The sequence below is a fragment of the Gallus gallus genome, chromosome 3 (genome assembly GCF_016699485.2).
Source record: "Gallus gallus isolate bGalGal1 chromosome 3, bGalGal1.mat.broiler.GRCg7b, whole genome shotgun sequence".
Classification (NCBI taxonomy): domain Eukaryota; kingdom Metazoa; phylum Chordata; class Aves; order Galliformes; family Phasianidae; genus Gallus; species Gallus gallus.
Window position 1 is genome coordinate 84734575 of NC_052534.1, and position 16230 is coordinate 84750804.

Below are 16230 nucleotides of genomic sequence, written 5' to 3' on the forward strand. Positions count from 1 at the left end.
CACGAATCTATTTGAGTTTTACACAAAGTTTTTTAGCATGTCAGATGGGATACCTATATACTTATAATAGTGTTATCTGAAGTTCAAAGCAAGTGAATTTAGTATGAGTCCATCTTAACTAAAGTTATCTACTTTCTTTTTATGACTGTATAAAAATGAGTGTTTTCTGGTGGCTGGTTGCTATGCTGATGAAAATCAGGTGGCTTCAATGAAATTTTGCGAATAGTCTATGCTGTTTTCTGTAAGCTTTGTAAACTGCTGACAGGTTATAGAATAGAATCAGACAAAAAAAATGGGAGAGGTTTTGTTCTTGTCATATTTGTACAATTCATATAAGAAATGTAATCAACTCTGATAAATGAATGCAGTGCTATGCACAGTTAATCCTTACTTTGAGCTCAGATTAGGAATTTAAAGTGTATCCATTTTCTTTCTAGTGCTTCATTTAAAAAAAAAAAAACAAAACAACAAAATCACAGATTTTTAATCACTGAAATACAAAGTACTGTGTGATTCAAATGTCACATGGTAATCTAATATATCCGTAATATTCGTGATATTCAAAATAACTAAAGCCTGAGTTTTTTTAATAACATTTTTTCAAACTTACCAAACCTTGTAATTTGCTGTTATTTTTCACTTCTTCTTCAAATGATAAAAATAAAAAAACAAAAACAAAACAAAAAAAAGCAGTTCACTTACAAAATCTATCACTAATATTTCTATACTCTGAGAAGCTATGTGGTTGTGTTACCTATAGTCTAGACTAGAATAGTGTTCTTCTCTTTGTCAGATTTCTTTTTTTATTTTGTATAAGTGCATCTGCTGTACTTATATGTGGAAGATTTCTTCTCATGTCATTGCAGTGCAGTCTATTATACTTGATGTAATGTAATTTTTATTTTCTTTTATACTGAATTAATAATAATTCATAAGGTACAATAGGAAAATTCCATAATTTTAGCTCTAAGAATCTATTCAATGACTGCTAAGACATTGATTTTTATCTTCTTGGAAAATTACTAAATAGCTTAAACATTAACATTCACAACATATTGTCATAAATACTCTAAATATGAAAAGGTTGTCTATTGTATTTTAATGAGTTATATTCTGTTAAATGTTGGTAAACAAAGATGCGCTATACAGTAACTTCTCCTTTTGACTGACTGTATTTATAGGCACAACTTGTGAAACAAATATAAATGAATGTCACTCTTCTCCATGCCTTCATAATGCAACGTGTGCAGACTTTGTTGGTGGCTATGAATGTATCTGTCTACCTGGCTTTACTGGTGAGTCCTGTTAGTAGTAAACAGTGTTTTCTATAAAGAGGCAGTCTACAAAGCATGTATTAAGATCATTTACTAATTTACTTTTGTTCCCTTCTAATTTCTCCTTATCTGTCCTGATCTAAGTTTTATTTCCATCCTAGCAGATTGGAACACTTGACTTCATTTGTAAACAAAACTGCACAATTACAGTCATTGAATCATAGAATGGTTTGGTTTGAAAGGGGCCTTTAAGATCATCAAATGATCATCAACCCCCCTCCTATAGGTAGGAACACCTCCCACTAGAGCAGGTTGCTCAAACCCCCAGCCATCCTGGCCTTGAATGCTTCCGGGGCGGGGGGGGCATCCACAACCATGCTGGGCAACCTGTTCCAGTGCCTCACCACCCTCACAGTAAATAATTTCTTCTCAATACCTCATCCGAATCTACCCTCTTTCAGTTTAAAACCATTTCCACTTGTCCTGTCACTAGATGCCCTTATAAAAAGTCTCTCCCTAGCTTTCCTGTAGGCCCCCTTCAGGTACTGGAAGGCCGCTATAGGGTCTCCCCGGAGCCTTCTCTTCTCCAGGCTGAAGAGCCCCAGCTCTCTCAGCCTGTTCCCATCAGGGAGGTGCTCCAGCCCTCTGATGATCTTTCTAGCCCTCCTCTGGTCCCACTCCAACAGCTCCATGTCCTTCTTGTATTGGGGGCCTGAGAACTGGCCACAGTACTCCAGATGGAATCTCTCAAGAGCAGAATAGACAGGCAGAATCACCTCCTTCAACCTGCTGGTCAGAATCTCTTGATGCAACCCAGAATACAGTTGGCCTTCTGAGCTGCAAGCCGGCATTGCTGGATCATGTTGAATCTTTGAATCTTTCCTCAAATGACACCCATCAGTCTTTCTCCTCAGGGCTGCCCTCAAGCTATTCTCTGCCCAACATGTATTTGTGCTTGGGATTGCCCTGACCGATGTGCAGGAGCTTGCACTTGGCCTTGTTGAACTTCATGATGTTGGCATGGGCCCTCCTCTCGAGCCTGTCTGGGTCCCTCTGGATAGCATCCCTTCCCTCTAGAGTGTCAACCACACCACTCAGCTTGGTGTCATCTGCAAACTTGCTGAGGGTGCATCAATCCCACTGTCCATGTCACTTGCAAAGGTGTTAAATAACACTGGTCCCAGTACCAATCCTTGAGGAACACCACTTATCACCAGTCTCCACTTGGATATTGAGCCATTGACCACAATCCTCTGAGTGCAACCATCCAGCCAATTCTTCATCCAGCGAGTTGTCCTTCAAATCTATTTTTCTCCAGTTTGGTGACCAGAACATCACGTGGGGCAGTATCAGATGCTTTGCACAAGTCTAGGTAGATGAAATCAGTTGTTTTTCCTTTATCTACTGATGCTTTAATTCCATCAAAAAAAGCCACCAAATTTGTCAGGCATGACTTGCCCTTGGTGAAGCCTTGTTGGTTACCACCAATCACCTCATCTTTATTTTCCACGTGCCTAAGTAGGGCCTTCTGGAGGATCTGTTCCATAATTCTGCCAGGTACAGTGGTGAGATTGTCTGGCCTGTAGTTCTCTGGATCATTGTTTTTTTTTCCCCCTTCTCGAAAATTGGTGTTATGTTTCTCCTTTTCCAAACAGTGGGAACTTCAGACTGCCATGACCTTCCAAAGATGCTAAATAGTGGCCTGGCAACTTCATCCACCAGTTCCCTCAGAACCCACAGATAGATCTTATTAGACTTATGTACCTCTAGGTTCTTTAGATGGTGTTTCGCTCCGATTTATAGGAGGGAGAGGAAGTTCTTTGATATATGTATACCTGACGTGAGATTAAGAAACAACGGTTCAAATGTTCATCTGACCAGTTTATTACAAATCTTAATCAGGGAGATGGGGTGGCAGGCAATAGAAAAGATAGGAAATAGAAACAAGGAGTCTTTATAGGAAGCAAGAGGGAGATAGTCACCATCATGGGTCCAACATGGTTCGTAGTTGAGTAGTTGATCTTCAGTAGTGGTGGGTCATTGGGCATTGTTGTTCCATTGATGATGATGGCAATGATTGTGATGATTTCCAATGGCAGTACAAACTTATAAATAAGTTCAAAGTGGTTGAGTCAGCTCTCTTTGGAGTGACAGCTTCTGGCTTTTGGATCTCAGCAGGAACTCCTTTTGTTCCCATCTCCCTGGCCTTGCCAGCAGATAAGAGGGGGGATGGAGACGCCAACTTGTCTCCTGTCTTCACAGGATACAATGGTATCATCCCCCAGTCTCCCATAGCAAACAGGAGTAATTTGGTCACAGGACAGATCTTCCATCAGTAAACAGTCCAGTGAACAGTACTGAGCACTCCCTTTTGAAGGCAAACAGCTCCAAAGAAATGCTTTCAAATGTAAAATTGTCCAGACAGTGATGTTGATTGCCACATGGCAGCTCCCACCTCTCATCTCCTAGAGTCTTATCACAAGTAATACCTCAGGAAGCAAGCTTTGAGACAGGAAACAAAGAGGGTTTCATACAGATGGTCTTGAACCCAATCTTCACTTACAACAGGCAGAACTTATTTCTCCAAGTTCTTACCATTGCTAGATAATTTCATCTGCATTCCAGGAAGATTTCTTACCACTCAGCAACTCAGAATTATGTTCTTATGTATTTATTGCAATAAGAACTAAACAGATGCTGATATTTGTATTGAAGGATCTTTGTTTGGCTGATTTATATCAGCTTCTTCTTAAACATTGCTTGAAATTCTTGTGGTGCAAATGCATTATAAATTGGAACCTGATTGTCTTACTAAATGTTCACATATTTTGTCTTTTCAAAGGTACAAGATGTGAAACAGATATAGATGAGTGTGCTTCATCTCCCTGTAAGAATGGAGCCACCTGCATTGACCAACCGGGTAATTACTTCTGCCAATGTATGGCTCCATTTAAAGGTAATGAACACCAAGGGAAAAGGGAAAGCAAATGTAATTAACTTTAGAAAGCATTTCTGTCAATTGTCTAAACTCATTTCACTCTTCCTACAGCATTATTAGTCTTTCATTTTCTCAAGCAAGACTCTTAAAGTGACCAGTCAGTTGTGCCCTAGGCTGCAAGTAACGTGAAGTAAACTTTATTTACATATCTGCTTGAACTGTTTATTTATTAATCAAAATGGATACTATAAAATCAGTTTGCTAACAAAACAAGATTATTTACAAAATGAGAGGCATATGCTCAATGATCAGCCATAACAGTTTTGTTCTAAACATTGTTCACTCTAATTTGATTCGTAGCATTTTCTAAATTATGTTTCCATTCCCAGAAAACAATTTATAGTTATCTTGGAATCCATAAATCATGTGTGATTATTTCTGTTGATGCTTTTAAGGAAAATACATTTAAAATGTAAGTTTTATTGTGATCTTTATCATTGAAATGTTGTGGGGTTAATTCTAAACATTCAGTACTAAAATTTGACACAACAAATTGTGCAGCGTTCTTGCGCAAATCTAGTTTAAGTGATAATTTCCATTAAAGATGCTTGGTGATTTATAAATTAAATATAAACACATTTTTCTTCCTGCCATTCGATATAACGATACATACTCAGGATTCCAGAATAATCATTAAAAGACTATTTTCTTTGTATGTTGAGACAGCAGGGTTTTTCCCCTTTGGGGAAGATGGCTGCACTGAACTCATCATTCATGAGGAAAAAAAGGAGCTCTAATGTTCTTATTATTTTAGTTAATGGTCAAAATCTAGTTTGTCATTTTTATTGGTTTTAATTTATGTTCTGCTGAAGAAAATCTAGTAAGATAACAAGTAAATGAGTAGCACAGTTTCAGAATTTCCTCTGCACAGAAAAAAAAAATGAAGTCATTTCCAGCACATGGTTACAAATATTGGTCTCATAAGTACTTGTTTCACAAGCAGACAGATTTTTCAGGAGACTTTAGTACTCATTTAGATATTTAAATAAATTATTAAAATTTCAGAAAGTTAAGAAGAATTCTGGAAGAAATTTCAGAATTTCCATAGTCACCCTTCAAGAACCTAGCAATTTCTATTGCTCTAAGTGGTAAGGTTAAACCCCTCTGGAAAGATTCATAAATGGTAACTGAGATCCTCTGAAATCGTAACACTCTTGGTATAGAATGCTTAAAATTTTCTTCTCAGGATTCTTGTTTAAATAAAGGATTTTTGAGACTTTTGAGTTCTTTACAGGCTAACTCAGCGTTGTTTCAAATCAAATTCTTAAACTGATACTACCAAGGTTCATGATGGTATAAATAAAAGTAAAAAAGTTCAAATGAACATACTACCTCAGTATCTTACCATCTGTTTATTTAGTATTAGATGGATGTAAGTGTAGTCTTTAACAGATTCACAGGAAGCCAAGATAAATAATGGGAAGTTAAACTATATTTTCAAGTTGTTTGAAAATACTCTGGTTATTGTAACAAATAGTTTTGTGTGTACTTAATTACAGATTACAGAACTATTTCACTGAGTAAGTAAAGACCTAATAAAAGTAATATAGGAATGTCTGTTTTAATTTTGAATATTTTCATAGAAGTTCTTGCTTAGTGAAAAGCATATGTACAGTGTTATGAATGCCACCATGTCTTGGAAAAAAATTGAAGCTGTATATCCCCAGTATGTTGTAATGGTTTGATTCTTTGGTCACACAATCTGGCTTATAGGGTATGCATCACTATAGAAAAAAACAACAAAAACCACTCCAGAATGTGTAGACCAGCCCTCTTATATGTAGAACATAGAATTAAAGAATTCAGAGCATGATTTGGACATGCAGGTGCGCTCATACAGAAAGTAGTCTTTTAGATTAACCTAGAAATGTATTTAAGTTACAGATATTGGTTGCATACATTTATCTGATTGACTATATCCTTGGTTAGCGAGGAAAATCTAATTTGTTTATTGTGACGGGAAGGCTTCAACAAGATAGTTTCCTGTCCTTTCATTCCCTCTTTTTAAAATCCTTTTTTTTCTTCTTTCTTTTCATTTCCCATTCTTTGGGGGGGCAAGCTCAGCTGATTCTCATTTTTTTTTTTTTGTTTGTTTCACGGACTTTTTGATACCTTGAATATGTGCTTTTATATTCTGATAAATCTTACATTCATCCCAAGTGACTATGATAATTCAACGAAAAAAAATCATAAAAATGTTATTGTCTAATTTTTTTTTATTTTATTTTTCTTGTGTGCTTTTAGAAAGCATGGGTAGTTCTACTATGACAAACATCTTAGCTCATCCGCTGTTTTTTTCTAGAATGCTGAAAGACATCTAAATCTTTTAAACACAATGATATTTGAGCATTAGTAAATATCTGGATTTTCCTTCAAGTGTCTGATGGTCCTGGCTGTATAAATTAGCTCTACAAGCCAGATGTGTTTGTGATGTTTTCCTGTGGGCGCAAACTGTTTTGGAAAACCTGATTTCCATGATAAAATCAACACTGGAGAAGTATTTGTTCTGCCATGGTTGCTGTAACTCTAACAGTGACAAAACAAATATGTTTCTCTCCTTAAGTTTCACCAGACAGAGGACTTCCCCACAGCTAGTGCAGATCAGTGGTCTTTCTGTATATTCAAATATTTCATTGGAACTATTATCACTGAAATTGCTACTTTTCAGTTTTTCCAAATGTTCTACTGTACATTGCCTGAGAATACTAGCAGTCAGTCTATGCATGGCTGAAAAGAAAATTTCAGAAGCATTCTAGATATAACATGATATTGTTGTCAACTCCTAATAGTGTTCTAATTACTAAATATGGTATTTGTAGTCTTGTCAGCCTATTTCAGCTAAATTTCTTGTCAATTCATCTTGGAGGATGAATTTGAATTTCTATTTTCTAAAGAAATAGAGATTTACCTTATTACTGATAAAGTATGAAATAATGTCTTATAAAATCCATATAATTTTATATCATAATGCTTTTGACCTTGCTGTCAAGGAAGCTTTACATTTGATTAAAGAAGAAACAGTCTACAGCAGATTATTTTATCAATGAAGATACCCTTATGTCAGGCTACATAAAAACCCTAGTAGTTACTGAGGCTCACTGTGCATGTGATGTATCTATGGACAAACAGAAAAAAATAATAGCATCTATATTTATATGTGCTTTTGCAATCTCTGCCACAAATACTGTGTGTGCTTGCAAATATGTTCTAATTATCTTGGTATGATACTCCAATTTTTTTTAAGTCCAGTTCTTTGTTTCTTTCACTGACTTGTATGGTACAAATTACTATTGTACTTCACACTTAAACACTGGAGGGCTATTTACCACCCAGCCACTTCTACTGTTATATAATGTTCTTTTCATATAGAGATTTAACAGAAGTATGTATCTGGTACAGTTGCTTCTGCTTGGTTCTAATGTATTAGTCCCAGTGAATATTTTGGAAATGTTCCCTCTCCCACCTATTTTATATCATATAAGATACAACACTTACAGTCATCTATATGAGACATTGTTTTCAAAGGATATTCTAAAGTTTAGCTGTTCAGAAACAAAGGAAGGGAATCAGCTGGTTTTTGGTAGCTTTCCCTATTATTGGAACTGGGATCAGGAAGAATGATTAACTTGAACCGGGTACAGGACAAGTCAAAGAACATAATGTCAGCAATAGGAGATAGACAGCTTAGAACATACTTAGCTACAGTTTTGGCCAATAAATTATCAGTGATAGTCTTTCACAGTAATTGATGTGTTAAAAAGGCCTCTCAGTCCTCTTATGAGCTTGATTCTATTAAAGAATCCCAGCATTTCTTTAATAGAATCACAGTTATTGTAGAACTGATATTAAGTGCTGCAGAAGAGTGTGAGAAACATATTATGAGGCTACAGCTCATTTAGGGGTACTAACAGTTTTGTGGAAGGTAGAATAAAAGATCCAATGTCTCTGAAAGGAAATACTGTCCTGTTCTGTTAAAAATTCACACACAATTCAAGAATAGTGCCGTTTGTAAATCATGTAGCACTCCATGCTATGCTTTATCTGTATATAAAATATATATTTTATCTATATGGGGAGGCATGTTAAAGAGGGACCTGAAATAATTTATTCTATACAAAATAGTATGAAACACAAGTTGATAATTTTATTATGAAATCAACAAGCTCCCTCTTTTTCCAAGAAAAGGAGAAAGACTCTTAATTCTTTTATGCTAGGAAGTTAAATTTTTTTTCTAAGCCTCTAAGCTATCATATCTTATGGTCCCTTGCTGGTCTCCATTATTATTTAGCAAAGCACATTTCTTGACTTAAGCTATTTATTTTGTTACAAGGATGAAACATATCCATTTTACTCTTCCGTCTGTGCCAGCAAAATCAGAACCATCTTTTCAGATTCCTGCAGTTCTATTTGCTTTCAGGAGTTTGAAGTCTTAAAACCTGAAGGGCACATTAGTTTATAGATTTTAGCTGAGTCTTGCTCAGCTATATGAAGGAAAAGGGTTCATAGATATCCAAGTAGAAGCAACTCTTAAGTGCTCTACTGCTAAAACAGTGTTTTACCCATTGCTTTTTGATGAAACAGGCCAGTGAAGTAGTAGATGTCTGATTGTTACATTGGTGAGTTGATCTAGTATTACATATTTACTTTTAAGATACTTCTAGGTGCTTCACACCAGACATTAGCTGTTTCTTCCAAATTTAGATGTATTGGTGCCCTGGGTGTTTTTCTTGTTCTATAGGAGCCATGCAGGGTATTCAAACATCCTTTGAACAACTAGGTCCACAGATTTATTGAACACAACTCTGCCAAAAAAAGACTAGGGAGTACTGGCAGATGACAAGCTGGACAAGAACCAGTGTGCCTTCACAGTCCAGAAAGCCAACTGTACTGTGGACTGCACCAAAGGAAGGGTGGTCAGCGGGTCAAGGGAGGTGATCCTGCCCCTCTACTCTGCATTGGTGAGACCTTACCTGGAGTATTGCATCCAGATGTAGGGACCTCGGTACAGGAGAGACATGGACCTGCTGTGTGAGGTTCCCTTATTCTTACTCAGGATAGAAAGCTAAGAACAGATCTTACAGTCACACATCAAAATTGCAAATTTCTTCAATTTTCTACTCTGGGGTTTACTACTTTACCATCATTTCTGTTACCCGTGTACTAATCCTGTTTACTGCTATTTGCAAGAAAATCTCAGCAAGGAAGAAAAAATAAAAGTGTCCCTTTTGGGTTGAGATTGTATATTTGATATATGATAGCTCTTCAGTAGTAGACATGAATATTTCTTTTTACTTTTCCTTCAAAACAAAGAAGCTTTTTATTAACATGCTTTTAATAATGAGAGAAAATTATCCAAATGATCCAAATGATTGCATGACTCATTCAAAAATGCGCTGTATTTGTTTGGTGTAAATGCTACTAATAGGTATGACCTTCTAAATCAAATATATGTAATTGTGGAGGAAAATTGAAATTCAGTTCTGAGGAAATGTGTACTTATTTGTTGCAGCCTTAATGACACATGTCTCCAAATGTGTTGCAATTAAGATTAAAGCAAAAATGGTAATTAGCCATTAAACATGTTGCAGAAGAAAGTAAACTAGTGAGAAAGGCAACTCAGCAGAAAAAAAAATGCTTAAGTCTGTTGAAAAGCAAGACTAATAATGGAGTTTTCAGCACAGGACACTCTATTATGGGAACAGCTAATTACAAAACAGATAATAAGTAAGAAATGTAAGTGCTCATGAAGGCAAAGGACTAAAGTAGATATAATGGAGCAATTACTTTTTCAGTACTCACAGGCTAAATCTCAGTCTTTGCTGTGCCAAGACCCACGCAAAAAGGCACTTTTCCAAGACTTGTGGCTCCTGGTGGCATATATATGTGTTAGACTACAGAAGATTATCTCCTGTTCAACATCATTTTATATCTGTTTTTGCCACTCTCTTGATGCTGAGCAGCCAAGTAAAATTTTATTCAGGGAAAAAATAAAATGAGTGCAGAGAGCTGTGAAGGACACTTTGTGTCACGTAGGAGCTTTTTGTAGACAGAGAAGCAGTGTACCCATGCTTATGGTATTGCCTCAAAACAATAAAAAAAAAAGCTTGGCTTGGAATTGCTGTTGGCTTCCATATGAAATAACTGCAGAACTTCTTTGGAAATTTTTCTGTTATTTCTATCGAGCTTGCTCTTGTTTCTAAAAATTGACATATGGATGCCTAAATTCAGGTATTTCTCTCTCCAAAACTAAGCAGTTCAGTGAGCAGACTTTTAACCTAGTCAACTGTGGTATCATTTAGACAGTCCTGGGTATGTTAGACACCCACAAAGGACTGGCAGATGTGACAAGACCTATAGGAGATCTATGACCTTCTGGTGCAGCGCCAAGAACCCAAAATCATCTGTAAAAAAACCTAGATGATAAATCTGTCCATAAAAATTCAGTGAGGTATGTGCTGTAATTTCAGCTCCGCTTTCAGTTTGCACCTTGGGATGCACGTTGATCCACAAGAAATATTTTCTAAGCTTTTACAGCCATTAGTACTCTGGGAATACTGCCTCTCTAAATCCAGTCATCTACAGCAGATCAGGGGTTTGAATCTCATTAGTCATGCTGTGAGAATGTTGTACAAGTACCTTGGTGACAGGGAGGAGATTTATGTTATGTAGATGATACAAGGTATATTCATTGCAAATGAAAATCTTTATGCATCTTTCCCTTACTTCCCAAAAAGCAAAGCATGTGCAAATCACAGTTTTTCAGAGGTTTAAAATATGATAATCTTTTCCCTGGCAGCCCTACAAATAATGAGGGTATTTCTCTTTATCGGCAAAAGTTGAATATCAAGTTTTGGGTTTTTTTTTTTTTTGTTGTTGTTGTTTTTTATCCATTCTTGATTGGTGAAATAAAACTTTGCAGCTTCTTTTTTTTAAGGACATCTGCCAACACACAAATCAGAGTAAGAAAATAATAATCCTGGTATATGTTGCAAATAATACCTGGCCCATCTGGTAAATTTTAAGCAAATGAAAACAGGTTCTTAAAACACAGAAGGGTCTGGCTGCCCAAACTAAAGGTGAGAATCAGTACAGGCAAAAATGATATCCGCAGGTCCAAGGCCATGAGGGAAAAATGGATTTAATACTAGCTTTCTGTACATTCTCCACATACATTAGTAATTTCAGTTGAGTTCTGATATATTAAAGAAAGATAGAAGAAGAAAACAGCAACAAAAGAATTGCATACATTTTAATAGGATCTACTGCTATTGTTTTCCTTAGTAGCATTTTTCTTTTCATTGTTTGAGAAAGAGCGAAGCATGATTTTTATAATGAAATCTGAATTGCACAAATATCTGTATAGACTTAACTTCATTGTACAAAAGTTATATATTTTAACATGAAAAAAATGCACCTAAATAATATATTCAACTTTTCTTTTTTTCTGGTTTTTACAAAAATTTATACAGGTATGGAGCAGTAATATAAACATGTTATTTTCATTCTTAAGTTTTTGATGTGGGTCCATCCTTTTCTTTGTTCCATTATTGTTGCATGGCCTGCATTATTATGTAAAATTAAGGAAATATCTTTTATTTGAAAGTGCCAAGTATTGCTTTACAAACATTCTTCCTTTAAAAAATAATAATAAAAACCTGTTGATATTCAATTTGTATGGATTTCACTGAAAAAGATTCTTCACATACATAGAATCACAAAGCTCTTTACATAAATTATAATTTGAATTCCACGGAAAATAAGGAATTCCTGTAAATTTGAACTGAAAGAAAAGATACTGTATTTATAAAGAGTTAGAGTGATACTTGGCTTAGTTTTGAGTAATATCAATACATGCATGCTTCTGCGGTTATTTTTTAATTCCTATCATATTCCAAAGTACATTAGGTTTTGTTTGTGTAAATATACTACATTGTTTTCTTATGCCACAAGGCAGATGAAACTAAGCAGCTAGTTGATAAAATAATTTCAGGCTTCTCAGAGATATCTGTAAACTTTTCAAAGTTATAGAAAATTACAATTTTGAACACTTATGGAGACAGTTTAATCTTTATCCTTGAGACATTTATTCTTTAGATTTTCCTGACCTCAAAATTTAAGCATTTAACAGATTGCTTGTAAGAGTTCTTGGGTCTTCCATTATACTATATGTTTATGAAGGCCTCTTGTGATGGGGACCGTAGAAGGTTGATGAAATCAATAATACAGATTTCTCTGATGTGATCAAATTATTTTAGAGATTAAAATGCTTTCAAAAGAACAATCTTGGGAATACCATCAAGTTGCCTATGAATTTGGAATGGGGTTTACTGGTAGAACTGGAATATTAACACTTCATAGTTTCACAGTGCATCTGCCTCCTCTGACCCTCATCTCATGCCCAATGGTAGGTGCTGCTACTTGGCTGATTCATCACCTCTTGTCCATGCTTCTACATGGGCCACTTGGCAATGGTGCCGTTTCATCTGTCCTCAAAGCTTCCTGCCCTTGTGAGTCCATATATCACAATAGTACTAGATAATATTATTTAGGAAATTGGCCCTCAAGTGACACTCTTCTTGATTCGGAACTAGCCACAGTTAGTTTATTTTCACTGTATTTTCATAATCATGCCAGCAGTTTGCAATCAGATATATTTTGTCATTGATTCCTCTTCCACTTTTACTGCAAAATGCTGACTCTGAAAGCTGTTGTCAGATTTAATTCCTTAAAATGTTTGTAGCAAATGGCTTTTTCATTAAATTATTTTCCCAAAAGAATAGCAGCACTGAAGAGATGCCATTTTTGATTATAAGAGAAATCTGTAGTACACATCAAAACATTTCATGTACAAATATTTCATGTACAAATTTATGCTGAGCAAATAATAAAAAACAAACATCAATCGCTTTACATAAGAAGATGAAAACTTATGACAGGTCATTTATTTACTACGTCATTTCTATAAATTTTTCTTTTTACTTATAATAATAGCTTTAACAAACCAACGTATTATTCAGGAAGAAATTATCTATTTTCAGTTTTCATTTATGACACTTAGTGTCTACTGTGGAAATATTACAACCAAATGCTGTAGAAAAGAGAATTGATAAGAAATAGTAGAATTACATTTCTGATCATGCAATATGCTTCTCATTATTAAACAAAATAAAAGTGTTTTCCAAATAAATTATTCATTATTTGTTATATATTATGTCCTTAGAGTTATATTCATTTGATGTATTATGACACTGAAAACAGGAATGTCCTTTAACTGTGTAACTTAATTGCTAGTCCATATTCTTTTGTGTTGTATTGGGTTTCTTGCTAATGGAGAGGCTTTTAATTCTCCAGTAAAGACAACCTCTTCTTGTAATCGATAAAATATAGTCAAGACTTAAACCAGCAAAAATGTTAAACATGTCTAATTGAAAGGCTGGAAAGATGTGCTGAACTTATTAATTTATTAATGAACTTCCATGTCTGACTCTTTCACATTTCATGTGTTGGACATACTTACTTTCTCTTTTCTCTCAGCTAACTATGTTTAGTGAACGTCACCTTTTTATTTTTATTTTTATTCTGTGATGGCCAATTTAAAAATCCTGATGTGTGAGTAGTATAAGACAATTTATGCTGTGTTTCCTAGTATATAGCATTCCTTTCTGTCAAAAATCCCAGACTTAATCACAGACTTCCAGAAACTTACCAGATGAAAATCTTTCTAAAATTTAAGAAAAAATAGATGTAATTAATCAGTTACACATTACCAGTTACATATTTCCTTAAAAATAGTTTAACAAATATTTTATTTAAAAAAAGAGAAAATGCAATAGATGTGAATCTCTATTCTGATAAATTTACTTTAATATACAAGTGTTGCATCCCTAGTCTGTCTGTTGCTTGATTTAACCAAGCAACCTTAAATGTACATTTACAGTTTTGTACAAAATGCTGATATGGAAGCAACAGCAGAAGGCCATTTGTCTTACTAATGTGTAACCACAACTGCCTGTTACCATCCTGTGAATATATCCTTTTCCAAAGCATTCTACTTTAAATCAGCAAACATATTTTTCTTGTATTCTTGCTACTTGTATTGATTGCTAATTAGTTATTTAATGATGAATGATTTTCATGCTTGCATTAAAAATTATATAAATGCTTGTGATCCTCTGAATGAGGGAAGAGTGCTTTACATTATTGATTCTCAACACTGACAGCAAAAAAATTAATTTACTCAAGGAAAGGAACTGAGTAGGTAAGATAAAATCTTCTTTTATTTCCAGCCTTCTAGTTGGTTTAGGAATGAAATCTCTTCTACTTCAGTCTCAGAGAAAGATTTCCCAAGCAGTGATACGCAGGAAAGCTGTGTTGGAGAAAAAGAGGTTGCATTCCCAAGTGAAGGTGAAGTGGCTTGAAAGAAAGCACTGAAAAAACAATTTAGAGTGCTACATATAGTTAATGTTGTATCAGCTGTTTTGGCCTCATTTGGTAAATAAGAATATTACCCCAGATCATTAACTTTATGACTAGATTTTAATTTTCAGTTCTTTATACTTATAAGGACAACATAAATATTTTTGCTCTGTGTGGTGTAACTTCGCTATTGCTAGAGCAAAGGCAGTAATTTACATTTCTCCTCATTTCTTATGGAGTGGGAAAAGGTCTGTTTTGTCAGGGAAGGATATATTTTGGTGTAATGTCAAATCAGTCCATACATCACTGAAATTTCTGCCCTTCTGGGAATGTACCAGGAGCAAGAATCTGAAGAAGAGGTATAAATATATGCTCCAGCTTACAGGATAGCATGACTAGACTACCAAGAGGTGGCTTGAGATGTAAAGATCAAAACCAGGTTTGGCAACAATAGTAGTGAGATGATGGAGCTTATAATCCTAAAAGAATTAAGAAATGCAAGTAGCAGACCCTTGACACCACTGAGCTGACTTTGGTCTGTTTAGGGATCTCTTTTGCAACTCCGATTGGTGACTTCACTGAAGGGAAAACAGATTCATCTCGATCCCACTGATTTATCTTGAAGGATAAGTCAAAGTACAGACCCTTCCATTATACAGGAAAACAAGCATATGTGGAAGAAAAATTGACAAATTGGGAACAGAAAACCATATGCGCAACAGGTAAATGCAATGGTGAGCTACCTACCTAGAAGGCACCCAGCCATATGAGGATGGAATTAGTACAGCTGAAGTGCAACTGGAGCTATTACTAGCACGGCACATGAATCACAACAACAGAGTTCCACTGTTCTACTATGAATGGGAGTCTGAGAAAAATGAGATCCCATTGCTCAGTGATGTAACGAGGGACTTGGAAAAGTCTGAGATACTCATTGACATTTTCACTTTTTTTTTTTTTTTTTTTTTTTTTGAAACCAGTGTTGGAGCAGGGCTTGCTCAGTCTGCAGAAGAAACATTTTCAGGAGGACCAAACCACAGCCTGCCACTCATTAAATGTGAGCTAATTTTTCACTGAGAGGGTGGCAAAGCACTGGAACAGGCTGCACAGAGATGTTGTGGATGCCCCATTCCTGGAGGCATTCAAGACCAGGTCCAGTGGGGCCACGGGCAACTTATTTTTGTTCCTGATTTAGTAGTTGGCAATCCTGCCCACAGTAGGAGTGTTGGAACAAGATGATCTTCAAGATCCCTTCCAAACCAAGCCATTCTGTGTCACTATGATTCTATGACTCTTATGATTCCATGATTGATTCAAGCTCCTTTTGTCAGAGTGCACAGTGAAGACATCTACCCAGGCTTTCATTAAAAACAAAATGAAAAAAGCAGTGCAATAAAACCTTATCATCAGTTACTAGATTTGAGAAATATGCGTTAAAACTAAATTTATGAAAGCAAAAGAAGAACATGAAAGTTTAGGTTAGCTCAGTTCCTTATTTTTAGAGTCTGTTTGCAGTGAACCTGTTACATTTCAAGTATTTCC

General features: G+C 35.5%; 1 protein-coding gene across 1 annotated transcript in view; it reads left to right on the top strand.

Annotated features, from left to right (window-relative positions):
• EYS (eyes shut homolog) overlaps positions 1-16230 on the top strand; it is a 676382-nt gene that overhangs the window by 144900 nt on the left and 515252 nt on the right. The window contains exons 9-10 of the mRNA XM_040698528.2: positions 1182-1295; positions 4117-4230. Coding sequence (XP_040554462.1) covers positions 1182-1295; positions 4117-4230 — 228 coding nt within the window. The remainder of the gene's footprint in view (positions 1-1181; positions 1296-4116; positions 4231-16230) is intronic.